The following is a 16,427-nucleotide window of genomic DNA, read 5'->3' on the forward strand; positions in this document are numbered from 1 at the left end:
TTGCATTGGATAGAGATCGAATGAATGAATGACTGGATGAATGTATGTTTATGCTCTGTTGACAAACACTTCTTCGGGCAGTCTGACCAAGACGTCGATACCGGAAGTGATGTGAGATGGTGCCTTGACATTCCTTCCATTGGCAAAGTGCAACACATTGCTGTTGCTCAGATCACTGATTGACTGTACCTTCATCACAACCTCTGTTGGTCCCTTAAAGTCAAGTACCTTGTCATTGTAGTTGAGAAAGCTGTATTGGGAGTCCTCTGTAGAGTTGTGCAATATGTACGGCATGCGTGTGTTAGGGACTGGTGAAGATGATGACAGTTGACCAACTATATGTATAACATACTTGGGAGGTACTCAATGTAATGACTATAGATACCCAATTGCTTTGTATCCTTGACGACCAGTGGCTCAGCTTCCTCATCATCAGACTCTTTGAACACCAAGCCTTCCTTGGTCTTCTCAGCAAACGTGTAGTACAATCTCTCCAACTCTACTCCCTCCAATGTCTCTGCACTTCTAAACTTTACAGACATCTTTGTACCATCGATTGCATTCCTAAAGTCGGCCTACATATGATGTTGTGTCAATGTCCTGCATCCACAGCCTACATCATCATCTTCAACCTATACATACCAAGATGAAACCACCTCTCATTGCCACCTTTTGATGCTCGACCTTTGTAGTCTCCAACAGTTTACCCTTGTGCTCTATGAGTATACCTCTTTTCAGATCACCAGCATCCAACTCATAGAATCTCTTGCTGTATTGAAGTGTCTGGCAGGTTAGGTTGAGGTGAGTGAGTATGTAAGTATGATGGGCTGACTAATCGACAACAAACAACAACATACCTGTGTGAAGCATCTGTTGAACAGAGGTGTGCTTGTCAATGATCTAGTAATCAGTTTATTGGCAATGGTATTCATTGTATTAAAGTATATGTATATATGTTATGTATGTTTAATGTCGATGTTATCAAGCATGTGATCAGAAGTTAACGATAATGAAGTTCAAGATCAAAACATACAAAGCATTGATAAGTGTGAATGAATGAACGAGTGCTCGTCCGACACCATCCATCGATTACCCCCACACACTACCACCTTCACTCACGTGACGATACTGGATACAAACACCCTACTACGTACATACTTGATCACTTCACCTTCCATCCATCACATCCATCCACCATGTAGGTATCCCTGTGTCCATCAATCCATCTGTCTGAATCAGCTCATTCAATTTGGATACCCAATCAACTTCAACCTCTAACAATCATTCATTCATCAATCAATCAACTTTAAATCAATCAATATAATACAGATACACAATGTCAAAGAACATCCACGAGACCGAGCATTCAGAAGAAGAGGAGATTGAGGATCTCACCTCACCATGGGTTGTCACCTGTTACCAATCCGCTGCTGTCATTGCTAACCGTATGTGTGTTTCACGAATGAATGCATGCACAAGAAAGAATGAACCAATGAGTACTCATTCTTCCCAATCAATCAATCAATCAATCAAACAATCAAATGATGATATCCAGTCGCTTTGAAGCATGTCATTACCAAGTGTGTCGATGGCGCCAACATTTTGGATGTCTGCACTGCTGGAGATGATCTCATCACCACTGAGTTGTCAAAGACCTTCACCAAGCGTAAGGGACTTGAGAAGGGAATTGCCTTCCCAACTTCCATCTCTGTCAACAACTGCGTTGGTCACTTCTCCCCACTCAAGGGTGACACACGTACTCTCAAGACTAACGATGTTGTCAAGATGTAAGTGTCATCATCATCATTGTGATTGATCGATTGGTCCACAACAGTTCTCGATCAAACAGCAACAGCAACAACAACAGCGACATCAACAGCCAAACAACAGGGACTGAACAAACAGCTAATACATCACACCAAACCTCATAATAGCGACCTTGGAGCTCACATTGATGGTTACATTGCCCTTGGAGCTTATACACACATTGTTGGAACCACTCAACCAGTCACTGGAAAGGTTGCCGACGCCATCTGCGCCGCCTACTACGCATTGGAGTGTGCTCTCAGAATGATCAGACCAGGCAACAAGGCCTCGGACGTCACTGATGTCATTCAAAAGATCGCCGACACTTACCACGTCAGCGCCGTGCAGGGTATCCTGTCGCACGACCTCAAGCGCTTCGTTTTGGACGGTGAGAAGGTCATCTTCAACAAGATGCCCGTCGGCCAGAAGATCGAGAACGCAGAGTTTGCCGAGAATGAGGTGTACTGCATCGACATTGTCATCTCGACCGCCGAGGGCAAGGTTAAGGAGCTCAACGACCGCACCACCATCTTCAAGCGCGACGTCAACCAGAACTACATGGTCAAGCTGCAGTCGGCCAAGGACTTCATGAAGGAGGTCAACACCCGCTTCCCCTCCATGCCATTCAGCTTGCGTCAGGTGACTGACGAGAGAAAGGCCAAGCTCGCTCTGTCCGAGTGTCTTACTCACCGTCTGCTCAACGCCTTCCCAGTGCTCTACGAGAGGGATGGCGAGTTCGTCGTCCAGTTCAAGACCACCGTGTTGGTCCTCCCCTCTGGCAACCAGAAGCTCACCACCAACGACTTCCCACTTCCACACGTCTCATCTACCTTCTCGCTCGACGCCGCCATCAAGGAGCTGGCTGAGAAGCCACTCAAGGCTGCTAAGAAGGCCAAGGCACCAGCTGCTGCTGCCCCAGCCACCGACGCCATGGACACCAAGTAAATGCTTGTCAAAGTTTGTTATCTGAACCATTCATTCATTATCTTGTCTTGGTATTATAATACCCTATGTTACATAATATATTTGATTGATTGAGATTGAATGATTGGATGATTGATGGATGGAGTGTGATCATATGGGTCTATGATGATGATGACTTTGATCCATTATTGTCGTTGGGTCCATTGCCATTGTTGTCACTACTGTTGCTGTTGTTGCTGACAAAGACATCAGACTTGCAAACTGGACACATTCCTTTGATTATTAACCAATTATCTATACAATCGGAATGATAGTGATGTTGACAAGGCAGCGTCTTTAAACGCTCACCAACTTCGAATCCACTCAGACATATCGAGCATTCCACCGGTGCATCACCTGACTTTGTGGCACCATTCAACTCATCCAACTCCTTCTGTCCAACCAAATGATTCACTGGCAGCGACTCAATCTGTTCCTTCTTTGCTGCACCATAATTCTGATTGTTATCATCCAATGCCAGTAGCATCTCATAGTCTATGAACGCGCGATAGATAGTAAGGTAAGTATCATCAAACATTGATTCCATCATTCAATCAATCAATCAATCAATCATACCATTGGAGTTGAAGTCTCTGTCCATGAGAGTGAGTTGTAGACTCAGGGGTATGTTGAACATTTGTGTCAGACGTGATAGATGTTGTGGATGCCTAGAGGCATGCATTCGATGTGTTGTTGATGTGCTGCTGTTGGTGCTTGATCCCAACCATCCATGTTGATGTTGTTGTTGTCGTCCAGAGGAGGAGACACCGCCGACACCTCCGCCGCCAGAGTATAAAAAGAACAGTCCATTGCCACCAAGCTTATAATAACCAATAATACATAATAGTTGATAGATTAACATAACGGTGAATACCAATGTCATCATCCATATCCAATGTGTCAGTGTCATCTGTATCAAAGTCCATAGTATCGAGTAGACAATCGATGCCAATACTATCAATGCACTTAAATGATTGACTATAAATTCTAATGTATTCTTGATGTTTGAAAGTAGGTTGTTATTGTTGTTATTGTTATTGATGTTGTTGTTGGTGACATTGTTGGTGTTGTTGTTGTTGGTGATGTTGTTGGTGTTGTCAGAGTTGTTGATGATGTTGTTGTTGTTGATGTTGGTATTACCCTGGTCAGGGACATGTTCCACTTCAGCTGTTGACATGTTGTTTATATTAATTAAACTAGATTGATGATAGAATTATTATTATATATGTACATTAATGATTACAATACTATACTGATCGTTTGATGATAGATATATAAATACACTCATATGATCAAACACATAGATAGATAGATAGATACACACTTCGATCGATGGTCAGTCAGTCATGTAATGTAATATTCATTCACACAACCAACAGTGTTAGCTTTGTTTGTTTGTTGTAATTCAGCATAAACACCACAATCAATCGAATTACGTTTCATTGTGTTGGTTGACCCATCTTATTATTAATCTGGACACAAGATCAGGATAAAGATCTTTAATGAGGATGAATCCTTTAAACATTGTTTATCTATCATCGATCTTTGTTGATGTACTACTATAACTTTATTTTTTTCAATGTTGACTCTGCCAATTGAAAGATAAGATGGTTAAACATTAACTGCCAATCCACACTCATTCGTATCATTACCCAAAACTACAACTTACAACTGTTTGTATTAGTCAAATGATTGATTATAGGCACAGGCAATAATAAAGATGTTTGTGTGTATCCATGAACCTTGTTGGTCATGTTGGAAACCACCACTTTGAAGAGGGGTTCGAATTGTGATTTGAGTGAACTTGCTAATCAAGTTTCATTCACAATCAACTAGTTTCATTCATTCATTCATTTTAGTTATTACTTATTACTAACAGAGATATCAATCAATCAACATTAAACTAACTATCTACATAACATATGATGGAATCACAATCATTCGCTGGTGTTGAGGCAGGGTAAGTTTGTTTGATTGATTGAGTGAATGAGTGATGAGTGAATGAGGGAATGATGAGTGAGTTGTTACGAGATGGTCAACTGACATGAACGACATCAAACTATTGATATATTCAATAATAATTAGTGGAACGAGCTTCACTGTGGCTATTGCAACAGGTACACCTGGTAATATAGTGGATCGTGTATCAATCCCAACTACTACACCTGATGAGACAAGGGACAATGTGCTCGCATGGCTTAGACAGAAGAAGTTCTCGTCGTTGGGCGTTGCTTCATTCGGCCCAGTCGACTTGGACAGAGACAGCAGCACCTACGGATACATCACCACCACACCCAAGCCAGGCTGGGCCAACACCAACATCCTTGGCTGGTTCAACGAGTTCACCTGTCCCAAGGCATTTGACACTGATGTCAATGGTGCCGCCATCTCAGAGGCATTCCATGGTCAGCATGCACGTGGAAACATCACATCTTGCGCCTACATCACAGTGGGTACTGGTGTTGGTGTTGGTGTTGTAGTCAACTCACAGGCAGTGCATGGTCTCGTTCATCCAGAGGGTGGACATGTGTAGTAAGTAGACCAAGATTGGGCTGAGCTGGGCGGGATGGACTGGACTCTGTACTGACCCACTCAAACAACAACAGCACCAAGCTTCTTGACGACGACCACTTTGCAGGCACATGTCCATTCCATGGCAACTGCATTGAAGGACTTGTGAGCACTGGTGCCATCTCAAAGAGACTGGGAGTCACTGCCGACAAGCTTAACCTCATCCCAGACGATGACCCCGTGTGGAGAATCGTTGGTCACTACCTCGCTCAACTCTGCGCCAACCTCACATGCATCATCTCGCCACATGTAATCGTCCTCGGAGGTGGAGTATTGAACAGAGAGACACTCTATCCAATCGTTCGTGAAGAGACTCTCAAGATCCTAAATGGATACATCAAGTCTGACTATTTGACCAAGGGTAAGTTGTCCAGCCGGCTGGACATCATCAATATCAAAGACTAATGACTAATGACGCGATCCATCCCAACAGAGAACATTGACAAGTACATTGTAAAGTCGCCATACGGTGGTCAAGCAGGTATCGTTGGTGCCATTGAACTTGGCAAGAGAGCAAGCAACTAGTGTTGTTTTCAACTTGATGCTAGGTCCGCATGCAATGAGATTCGATGCTATGCGATGCGATGCGATGCGATGCAATGAATGAAATGGAAGGAAGGTGTACATAAACAGCCGCCACTCTATATTCTGTGATTGATTGATTGATTGGCTCATTGATCAGAGCAAGTTCTGACGCTCTGGTTGTGAATAGTGGAAGTCGATCTTCATCTTGAACTGATCAAACTCATAGTAGTAGCTCACAAAGTAGATGAACTGAGTGACAGCGCACAGTATCTCAAACAGTGCAGACATGTCTTGGTTGATAGCCGACGTGAAGAATTGGAGAATGAAGTCTGTTGTGTGGATATGCGTGTTGTCAATGAATGATTGATTCGCATCGCATGGTCATCAACAAACTGGCCCAGAGTGATACATACATGGAAGGAAGAAAAGTATACAAAGAGCGCATATGATGACACGGATGGTCATGACTCGACCGGGATTGGCGTGAACATTGAGGTCAAGGATGGTTTGTAGACAGATGTATACCATGCCACCAATGAAGTAGATGGAGGCAAAGACCATATGTGCCCAGGGTGCGTTCGAGTATTGGAATGAGACGACACCGGTCAGAGCGACTGAGAAGATGAGTCCAATGGCCAATGCTGCTCGATTATATCTTATCTTTCGTTGATCGGTCCAATAAGATTGCCATGATGTGACGTACGGGCAGTTGCTAATATTGAACCTTGTGATTGAGTACTTGACAAACACAATGAATATCATTACAAATGATGTTATCGCCAGTCCAAATGTACCAATGCAACTCTCTATGATTGTGGAGGCACGAGGGGAGGTGAGGTGAGGCGAGGTGAGTTAGTGATTGATTGATTGATTGATAGAGTGAGTGAGTGAGACAGAGCGCATACCTGGAGGGAGATTGATTGACTCTGAGATGTAGGGAATGCGTTGTTCTTGATGGCCATTGACACTGTTCAATGTGTAGGTGACGATCAAAGTGATGATGGGCACGATAGATATGAACACCAAAGGATATTTCAACTCCATCCTTTTACTCTGATTAGATAGGTATAGTGACACGTATAAAGGTAATCGGTATTATTTATATATAACACTTATTACTTCAACAACTTGTTTGAATGATTGATTCGACTTGTCGATTGAAATAATTGTGTGGGGTGATGAAAGTTCTGACGATCCTAAATCATTCATTGTTTGTTTATTTACCAACTTTGTTGTATCCAAATCTCATTGAATGGAATGAAAGTCTATCATCATTTGATAATTGATATCTATTTTGATGTTGTCTAATCACTTCTATACCGTTGACTTGATCAACCATTTTGAAATATATAGTACTTTGTTTATCATCATCTACTTCCAATCCTATTCTAATAATCTCAACCAAGGGAAATGCAATAGCTACTGATTCAACAATATAAGATTTTAGATTAAGTGGTCTTCTATGGTGATATTTAGGAATGGTAACTTTGATTGACAATGATTTGAGACGCCTTTTAGCTTGAGTTAAAGCCATGATTACCCCAAGAGGTATCTCCTTATGAACTACAAGGTGGAAACTGCTTGCATATGCTTCCTCTAATATCAAATAATGTTTCAAAGAGTATATCTTCAAATGTGTAAGTTTCTCAGAGAGTGAAAGGTCCTCGGTAAATTCTTTGGAGGGCTTTCCAAGTGTCAAACGTTTGAGTGATGATGGAAGCATACTTCCAATTAACGGTGTCTTGAAATGATCTGGTAGTACTAGTTCTGTCAAAGTATCTGGTAACTGATAGTCAAAGGTTGCGTGCTGTGATCCAATTCGTAAATATTCAATGGTAGAGGGTATCATATAAGTGATGTTTTCTTCAGAGTTTATGATTATTCTTCTCAAACCTTTGGGATATACTAAGTCTGGATCATCCATTTTAAGTGGGTAAACACAATCTACTCTCATTGTAGAAAGGGAGGTCGGTAACACTCCCGGTGGAATCTTTTGTTGATAATTATAACCAAGTTGAATGAATGTTATTGAGTTTGGAAGACTATCTGGTAGGAATACTTGATTAAATTTATCTCCAAAGATAACTAATTGAAGTGAAGTAGGTAATAACCCTGGTGGAATTACTATGTTATATTGTGGACAAAAAGTAAAAGATTCTAGAGATGAAGGAAATGCTCCAGGAATGAGTTTCAGATGATAATTTCCTAGGTCCAAAGAAGTGATTGAAGATGGAAGTAAGCCAGGTGTGATTGGATGTGAATACTCATCAAGGGTTAATTCAGTGAGGGTCTCAGGAATTGAATCAATCTCAATGGATTCACTGGGTAAACTAATAGATAACTCTTTAAGAGTATTGGGAAAGGTTCGACTATTGATTGGAAATTTGTAATAACCAAGGAGTGTTAAACTCTCGAGCTTTGATGGTAATATTTCTGCTTGTATCTCATTTTTATAGTTTCCAATGACTAGATTCTTAAGTGATTGAGGAAATATTCCTTTAAGGAAAGGAAAATTATAATCATAATGAAGTTTTAGATTTGTTAAATTATTTGGTAATGATCCAGGAACAATAAAATCATGTGGTACAACATATTCATCACAGCTATTGTTAATAATTAGAGAAATTAAAGATAGGGGCAGAGATCTAGGAATGATTTTCCTAACATAATTATTAAATGTCAACTTTAAAAGAGAGGAGGGAAGAGCTCCAACTAAAATATCTTGATTAAAATTGACTCCAAATGTGAGAGTTGTTATAGAATTTGGAAGATTGCCTTGTGTAATTACTTGATTGAAATCTGAACCAAATTTCAAAACTGTAAGAGATCTAGGGAGAGATATCAATGAATTGGGAGTAATGATTGATTCGCAGAGTTCTGAAGTGCATTTGTCTAATTTCTGGTTGAAGTCATCACCAAACTCTAATATGTCAAAGTAGAGGGAAATGATTTTGGTAATTCTTTATCTATCAGACTCATCTTTGAAATTGGAGGATAAAGTGAATTGATCTGTTCTATCTCCTCTTTGTTCAATAATGGTGTATTTATATTAAATAGTATGTTGAGCCTAACTTTGTTAATAATTTTGAATAGTCTTTTACATGTGAATAATAGAGAGATTATGTCCAATAGTCTATTATCGATATGTCGGATAACATAACAAATTAGAAGTGTTGACAAATTATTAATTGAGGTAGATGATGACGATGATGATAATGGTTCTGTTGCTTTCTTTGGGTTATAATCACCATAATCATATTCATTATCTTTATGATTAAGTTTGTACTCCATCTTTTCAATATCTCTTTATATCCACTCAGAGCAGAAAATGAAGTGAGAGGATATTTAAAAGATGTATATTCATTAATTCACTCACCAGATCTGGTGTATTTCTAATAAATCATTTATTGGTATTCCACTTTATTCGAATAAATCCCAATTTAATGAGAACAAAGATCCAGATAACAGATTGAATAAACCATTTAACCAAGATGTCTGGCCTAAGTTCGAAAATCTTGGTGCGCTCGATTGTTGAAACAATGGATTGTTGATCAACATCGTTTGTTTTGATCGTCTGAATATTATCGCGACATAACTTGATCACACGATGATTGGCCTTTTTATAACCAACTTGAAGTATTGAGCCAAGTGTATTCAATCGTAGTGGTACCGGCTGATTGGTGAATGTCGATGAGTTGAAGTGGTACTCCAATGAATTCCAGGCATTATATTTGGCGCACGATAGTAGAATCTCGAATGAAGGACTCCACTGTCCAATATTATCCATTTCTTTTTCAAATCGTTGTTGAATGAATTCTATAATCTCTGGTTTGTCCTCAATGATTGCTTGGTTAAGTATCCTCATCAATGCTGGGTCATAATCGTCATCACGATCAATTAGTTGCTCGGGAGTGAATAGGTTGAGCACATGCTCAAGCACTTCCAAATGGGGATTGGCCACGGCCCATTCACATATGGTGATGTCTTTTCGAACACTGTCCATATGATCTAGTAAGAATGTAATGTCTTCCAATGATTGGGTGCCTACAATAGTGAAGGCAGCCTCCTTGACAATATCTCTTTCGATATATGATCGATCAATGCGTTGGAATATCAATGACATTGTCTCGCGACATCCTTCTTTCATCGCTTTGATAGGAAGAGCATCGTCATTGTAGTCGGCACGAAAATTCTTTTGGAGGAGCTGCATTACTGACGCAGAGTAGCCGGCTGCCGACTTCATGGTGTCATTCAATTTTTTTGGTCGATGCACATTGTTGTTCACGATGAACTGGCATACAATGTCGGCGGTGATGTTGCTTCCTGGCTTGCCCACCGCCCTCACCATGTTGATCAGTGACTTATTATTATGATTGTATTCTACTCCTTTGAGAGGATTTGATATCAGTAATGCCATGGACTTTGTCATTGTTCTACATGTCTCTGCGTCCAAGTTATAGTTCTGTTTAATTGTTGCCGACTTGAATGATTCCAAGTCATTGTTACGAATGGCTGCCAATGGAGTGATGAGAAGTTTGGCTTGGTCCACATCCAATATGTCTAGGTCTTGGCCCATCACCAATAGGTCGCGTAGCAGTTCTTCGCAAATTCTGGTGATGTGACCATTTCCAACGTGATACTTGTAGAGGTGTTTGATGAATGATTCGTGACTACTGTCAGCTGCCTCATTGATCGTAGCTCTGATGTCCATCCGATCATTTTGATCCACCAGTCGTATATTGAATAGTGCATCAAACATAGCAATGTTGTCATTCTTGGCACACCTCCAGAGTAGCCAATAATAACTCATATCGTTGGGGTGGTCGTCGCTAGACAGAAGCTGCTGAAACTTTGGTGATGGCATGCTATCCAGTATATATTGAACACTGCCCAGCATGTTGCAATGGACCGAGCGTGATAGTATCGCTTTCCAAAGTTTGGTGAGAACAAACAGGCAGTTGAACTCTTCGTGAAGCACCTTGAGCATGTCAACACTGATGCCACCACGTCTCTTGAACTTGATGTCGTTGTCGTTGTCGTTGTCGGTGAGCAAACTGTTGGAATCCTCATTGATGGGGAGATGCTTGAGCAGCAAACGCACAAAGTCCAAATTGCCAGAGTCTACGGCCAGGGGAAGTACCGACACCATTCCCTTGGCAAACGACGAGTGGACCATGAGGTTGAGGCAGGACTGGAGTATGTGCACGTTGCCATGCTTGACGTAGCCAGGTGAGTCAGTACGCTCTATGGAATAGAATGTTCTTGGACGCTTGTTGATGAGATGATCGCATGCCTCTGTATTGTTCATATGTGATGCTGACATCAACAGTCTGTCGTTGATCGGGTAGCCTGATGAAACGCTGTCGAATCCTTTAATGAACATATCCGTGGCATTATATCTCAACATATCAAATAGGCTCATATTGATTAGTTCTGAGCCTTTGACCGCTGATTCTATACCACAAGGTATGTCATTGTTGTTAATGTCATACTCAAAGTATATATTTGATGATGATGATAGTGATGTTAACTTTATCCATCTCTTATGAATGTCGCTAACATATCGAAATATCGTATTAACCAACAAGTGATTATGGAACACTCTGTTGATACAACTAGTATCTCTTTGTTTCATATTTGTCTTGAAGATGAATGAATGAATGATTGACGCAATCTTTGACTCACTCACCTCATTCATTCATTCATTCTTTCTTTATTATTAATATTGATTGAGGAGGTCACATCCTACAGATGACATAGTAGTGAGGTATAGTAATGTCAACGATATGGTTAACATCGCTTGTGTTGAATGCAGTCAACAGTCGCTGTTTGATCTCTGGCAAAATATCAGAATTGCTCTGCAAGTACTTGTTGTATCCAGACCATGTACTATAAACTCCAAGTAACTGTGCAATGCTTACTTTACGCTATATTATCATTGTTGGTTGTTGTGATGTCAGTTAGCTGAGTAGTGTGTCGCCGGCGATGTTTACCGTAACATACCTCCAACAGTAATTCACCTCTAACGGTGTTTTCAAATGGTGGCACAATGTCAATGTACTTCCTATCGATGAGGTATCTGTTTGGTGCCCAGTATGGTGCAAGTATGTTGTCATACAACTATGTGAATGAATGAACGAATGAATGAACGAGTCAGTTAGTGAATGAATGAATGTAACCCATCTGCCGACAGAGGTGTAGCACTTACATCAATGTTGATAGCTTGAGCATCAGGGTTGGCAAACTGATTGATGTTGTAGGTGAAGAAGGCAAGTACACCATTGGGCTTAAGGAGACGTCTGCACTCTTCAAAGAACTTGGGCAAGTCGAACCAATGAATGGCAGTGGCAACCGTGATCAAGTCGACAGAGTGATCTTGTTGATGATCTATCTTCTCAGCGGGTGACGAACGATACTCTACGTTGGGGGCGGGCATTGCGTTGGCCAGCTGGCCCGGTGATGGATCGAATCCAATCACACGTTTGACCATTGATGCCAACTGAACGGTCCACTGACCACTTCCACATCCAATATCAAGTGCCAAATCCTTATCAGTATGTTCAATACTCTTCTTTATAATCTCGTACAACTCCTCTGGATAAGGTGGTCTGAATGTGCGGTACTTGTCTCCAACAACACCAAAGTGGTCCTTGAAGCCAACATCTACAATAGTAGGTGGATTGATAATAGGTGATGACATTGATTGATTGAGTATGTATCTGTACAACAAATAATAAGTGGATTATTAATGAATGAAGTCACTCAAGCACATATAAATATCTTGATCAAATGGGGCACACGGGTGCCCTGGTACTCAATCAACCAATCAATCTAACCCCATCAATTACCATTTATGGTATTTTGATCAACTAATTCGTCATGACGATCAAGTTCAATTCAATTTCAAATATATGACATATGTATTGTTTGTTGTTCAATACCGGCTATTTAGCTAGATAGAAGTGTTTGTTGGGGATATAACCTTGATGATGCTTGATGCTTCGATACAACCCGCTTGGACTCTTGGACGGAAGGAGGTAGCTATTGCAACAGGAAACGAACGGGTGGGCCTTTGACATCCTCACCATTGTCCGAAAACAGAACAAAGAGATCAATATACTTCTTGCCTTCAAGATCCTCCAACAACTGTTTCAATCTAGATTATATATATATAAAATGATGGGGCAAGCAACAGACAGTTCCTGATCAGTACATTGATGGTGACGATCGTCGGTCGTTGTGTCACAAGGTGACATGTGATGTTGGTCATCAACTTACGGAATAGATAGTCTTCTTCGATGGAATGGAAGTGCAGCCATGAACACCAATGCAGAGTTCTGATATATTCCTGATACCTTCAATCCATACTTGTCGTTGAAGCTATAAAGTTGATGGATGGACGTATGGATGGACGTAAGAAGGTTAGATAGGGCATGATCATGAGTCGCCAGACCATTCAATCAATCACATACAATTGGATAAACTCCTCAACGGTAATGTTGCTGTTTTCAATCTCCCATTTGTCCCAGAGTGTGCAGGAGACGGTGTTGGTCACCTTGATCTTGGGCGCGGCACCTGGCTCACAGAGTGAGAAGTATGGTAGCGCCAGGTTGAGGAAGCAGTTCTTGTAGGGCTCCAGACCAGCATGCTTGCATAGGACCTTGATCATTTCGAGCGACACTAGACCAGAGACTACACTTGTGGTTGTAGCGATTGCCGGTATGATCTTGCCGGCGATCAGCTTCACCTTGAACCTGTCGACCTCGGTGATCGTGTAGACGCGGGCTCTCATGTTGGACGCTGCCGTGATGAAGTCGATGTGATGGTTGCGATCGTCGTCCTTCTCAAAGTCCTGTGGCGCCAGCGACATTGACTTGGTCCAGTGCTCCGACGCCTTGAGTGTCTTGAGCTTCTGTTCCAGCGACTTGGTGAGCTCGATGAATTGCTCGTAGGAGAATGTCTCGACGGGTGCCTGTGCCTTCTCGTCCGATATGATCACCTTGTTCTTTGGCTTGAATGGTGGGAGTGTGACGCCATTAACAAACTCATACACGAGCTTGTCCGCGTTCTCTGGCACCTGAATGCCAAAGATGTTTGCCCAAAGATAAGCAGCCTGCTTTACAAAGTTGATATGTCCATCATCATCCCTACTGAACTGTTGTGTTGTAGGTGGTCTCTTTGGAAGAGTCCAGAATGGTACTATGTGTTGGGATGGCGAGGGAGAGGGTGAGTAAGGGGTCCATGGTCCCAGAGTACATGAGCTACATACCTCCTTCCTTAGTCTTGAGATCCAGTGGATATGATCGCAAGAGATGCAGGACATTGTGATTGTACAGCTTCTCAAACTTGGTCCTGGCAAAGGTGATGCAGTCTTCGAATCGATGTGGGAACACCTCCAACAGCTTGGAGAGTGAGCGACAGAGGGCGATCTTGTTGTTGGTCTGTGAGTTTAGCAGCTTCTCAATGTAGTCATCCTCGGTGATGAACTTGTCAAGCTCGGCAGGGTTGATGCAGAACAGCTTCTCAAACTTGTCTCGCGACCATTGTATACAGTGATCAATGTTGGATGGGAATGACTTGAGTGTGCAGAATGGCGTCTGTTTCTCGTTGGGGTCCTTCTGGGACGAGTAGGATTCGGTGAGGTTTGGTAGAATGACTTGGACGTGGCCCTTGGTGCCTAGTGTGCCAGACTCGAGCAATGGTCTTTTGTTGGCCACGCACTTTGAGTCGACATAGACACGAGCTTCCACATTGTCCAATGCACTAACTACCAAGTCCAATCCTTGATAAAACTCAATAGTATATATGTTCTCAGAGTTTGGCTCCACCTTGTTCTGATGAGCATCAATATTGATTCTCTCATTCATTGCTCTTGCTGCATTGGCTGCGGTCTTTGACTTGGGGCTCTGGTGATGGGGTGGGATTAGTCCATGTCCAATCAATCATCGATCAATCAAAAACATACATTGATATCCTTGTTTCTAAATAGGAACTGCCTGTTGAGGTTCGACTTCTCAATGAGGTCATTGTCAGTGATGGTGATCAATCCATTGTTGCCACAGCCAACACTAAGCAGGGCGTAGTTCTTGATCATCTCGCATCCAATTGCACCAGAGCCAACCATGAATAGCTTTGACTGCTCGAGCGTACGACATGCATTGTGACCCAGTGCCACGATCTGTGCAGCCAGACGCTTTGAGTTCAGACCATCCAGTGTGGCGGCCCAATTGCCAGCGGCGCTGGTCGCTCTCTCCTCCTCTGTCTTGTCATACAGCTCCAGTGCATCAATGTACAACCACTGTCTCAGTGGCGTGAACTTTCCAGTCAATGACTTCAATGCTTCCTGAGCAGTGAATCCTCCAAGTATCGCCGATATCGGACATATATTGCCACGTGATGTAAAGCATAGCTTCCTCATGATGCCCTCATCAATCGATGTGACAAACTAATGTGATGTGACCGATCGAGTTAGTATGAGTGAGTGAGTGATTGATTGAACACATTACCTTGTATTGCTCGTTGACTGCGTTGACTATGGTAACAAGCTGTTGCCAGTCATCAGTGTTGTAGGGTCGTGGATATGATCCATTCTTTTCCTTGAATGTGCCAAGTGCTTGTCTTCCAAGATGTAGCATGGTTGGGTCCTTCATCAAGTCAAACTCTAGGAACGCCGGTGATCCAATCGATTGTCTAAGTGGTTTCTGTGATGTATAGGCAATAAGGGTCAGTAACCTAAGCACATCTCCAGTCATCCTCTCTCTCTCCCTCTCGAAACAACATACGAATGATAATGATGTAGGAGCCTTGACATCAGAGACGATGCCACCTCGAGTATATGTTTGATAGGATGATGTGTCGCAGTCGATGGAGAAGCTGTTTGGATTGATGACGGTGACTTTGTATGTTTGACCGTTGAGTTCATCCATGCCCTCGACTTCACGGAAGCGTATGTGATCGTCGTTCTCCAGACCGTGGATGTGTCCCTCCATGCAGGACACGGTGGCTGGATTGCCATTGGTGATGCTGGCCACGAATGTCTCTTTGATCTCCTCGCCATTCTTGTCATAGACGATGAAGTCATCGCCAAAGTCTGCAAAGACCCAGCCAAACAGGCCGGCGCTGCTGGCGACCAAGAAGTGAATGCCATTGACGTGACAATAGTCGTTGATGGCCAGCTGATGCTCCAGACTGCAACAGTCGGTGAGTATGACGCACTTGAATGGTTTGAGGGATGTGAGGTCGGCGACAATGTCTTGGAATGGTGTTGTGATCGCCGACACCTTGACGTAGGGATTGAGCTCGGCCAGACGAGGCAGTGTCACCGACGCTCGATTGCGACCGATATCGGCGGCGTCGATATAGAACTGTGTGGCGAGATCGTCTTCCGAGGCGAGGGAGACATCGTGGATGGTGATCTCCTTGACACCGGCCAATATAATGTTCTTGGCAGTCTCTACACCTACACCGCCCATGCCACTGATCAATACATTTGCTCCACTCTTTGCCAGACGTGACATTGCAAAGTCACCCAACACATATCTCTGTCTACTATACAATGAATC

General features: G+C 42.4%; 9 protein-coding genes across 9 annotated transcripts; 2 read left to right on the top strand and 7 right to left on the bottom strand.

Annotated features, from left to right (window-relative positions):
- Nucleotides 1–48: 48 nt before the first annotated feature.
- SAMD00019534_066900 (hypothetical protein) lies at nucleotides 49–932 on the bottom strand (the record flags this gene model as incomplete). The annotated part of the gene is made up of 4 exons (XM_012897802.1): nucleotides 49–266; nucleotides 353–575; nucleotides 643–783; nucleotides 858–932. 4 exons carry the CDS (start codon nucleotides 930–932, stop codon nucleotides 49–51), a joined length of 657 nt encoding a protein of 218 aa, XP_012753256.1.
- A 404-nt stretch (nucleotides 933–1,336) lies between these two features.
- Nucleotides 1,337–2,751, top strand: SAMD00019534_066910 (hypothetical protein; the record flags this gene model as incomplete). Its single annotated transcript, XM_012897803.1, has 3 exons — nucleotides 1,337–1,445; nucleotides 1,556–1,787; nucleotides 1,935–2,751. 3 exons carry the CDS (start codon nucleotides 1,337–1,339, stop codon nucleotides 2,749–2,751), a joined length of 1,158 nt encoding a protein of 385 aa, XP_012753257.1.
- Nucleotides 2,752–2,890: 139 nt separating this feature from the next.
- SAMD00019534_066920 (hypothetical protein) lies at nucleotides 2,891–3,946 on the bottom strand (the record flags this gene model as incomplete). The annotated part of the gene is made up of 2 exons (XM_012897804.1): nucleotides 2,891–3,264; nucleotides 3,346–3,946. The coding sequence occupies 2 exons, from the start codon at nucleotides 3,944–3,946 to the stop codon at nucleotides 2,891–2,893; spliced, it is 975 nt and encodes a 324-aa protein (XP_012753258.1).
- A 745-nt stretch (nucleotides 3,947–4,691) lies between these two features.
- SAMD00019534_066930 (hypothetical protein) lies at nucleotides 4,692–5,862 on the top strand (the record flags this gene model as incomplete). The annotated part of the gene is made up of 4 exons (XM_012897805.1): nucleotides 4,692–4,729; nucleotides 4,855–5,301; nucleotides 5,376–5,701; nucleotides 5,774–5,862. Coding segments are annotated over 4 exons (900 nt in total), but the record flags the coding sequence as incomplete, so codon positions are not given.
- A 156-nt stretch (nucleotides 5,863–6,018) lies between these two features.
- SAMD00019534_066940 (hypothetical protein) lies at nucleotides 6,019–6,627 on the bottom strand (the record flags this gene model as incomplete). The annotated part of the gene is made up of 2 exons (XM_012897806.1): nucleotides 6,019–6,194; nucleotides 6,279–6,627. The coding sequence occupies 2 exons, from the start codon at nucleotides 6,625–6,627 to the stop codon at nucleotides 6,019–6,021; spliced, it is 525 nt and encodes a 174-aa protein (XP_012753260.1).
- A 463-nt stretch (nucleotides 6,628–7,090) lies between these two features.
- Nucleotides 7,091–8,437, bottom strand: SAMD00019534_066950 (hypothetical protein; the record flags this gene model as incomplete). Its single annotated transcript, XM_012897807.1, has 1 exon — nucleotides 7,091–8,437. A coding segment is annotated over one exon (1,347 nt), but the record flags the coding sequence as incomplete, so codon positions are not given.
- A 1,525-nt stretch (nucleotides 8,438–9,962) lies between these two features.
- On the bottom strand, nucleotides 9,963–11,272 carry SAMD00019534_066960 (hypothetical protein; the record flags this gene model as incomplete). Its single annotated transcript, XM_012897808.1, has 2 exons — nucleotides 9,963–10,014; nucleotides 10,083–11,272. The coding sequence occupies 2 exons, from the start codon at nucleotides 11,270–11,272 to the stop codon at nucleotides 9,963–9,965; spliced, it is 1,242 nt and encodes a 413-aa protein (XP_012753262.1).
- A 331-nt stretch (nucleotides 11,273–11,603) lies between these two features.
- On the bottom strand, nucleotides 11,604–12,565 carry SAMD00019534_066970 (hypothetical protein; the record flags this gene model as incomplete). The annotated part of the gene is made up of 3 exons (XM_012897809.1): nucleotides 11,604–11,792; nucleotides 11,869–11,985; nucleotides 12,074–12,565. The coding sequence occupies 3 exons, from the start codon at nucleotides 12,563–12,565 to the stop codon at nucleotides 11,604–11,606; spliced, it is 798 nt and encodes a 265-aa protein (XP_012753263.1).
- A 341-nt stretch (nucleotides 12,566–12,906) lies between these two features.
- On the bottom strand, nucleotides 12,907–16,382 carry SAMD00019534_066980 (hypothetical protein; the record flags this gene model as incomplete). The annotated part of the gene is made up of 6 exons (XM_012897810.1): nucleotides 12,907–13,021; nucleotides 13,144–13,245; nucleotides 13,338–14,064; nucleotides 14,135–14,771; nucleotides 14,831–15,310; nucleotides 15,372–16,382. The coding sequence occupies 6 exons, from the start codon at nucleotides 16,380–16,382 to the stop codon at nucleotides 12,907–12,909; spliced, it is 3,072 nt and encodes a 1,023-aa protein (XP_012753264.1).
- Between the last annotated feature and the right edge of the window lie 45 nt (nucleotides 16,383–16,427).

This window comes from Acytostelium subglobosum (assembly GCF_000787575.1).
Source record: "Acytostelium subglobosum LB1 DNA, scaffold: scaffold13, whole genome shotgun sequence".
Taxonomy (NCBI): Eukaryota; Evosea; class Eumycetozoa; order Acytosteliales; family Acytosteliaceae; genus Acytostelium; species Acytostelium subglobosum.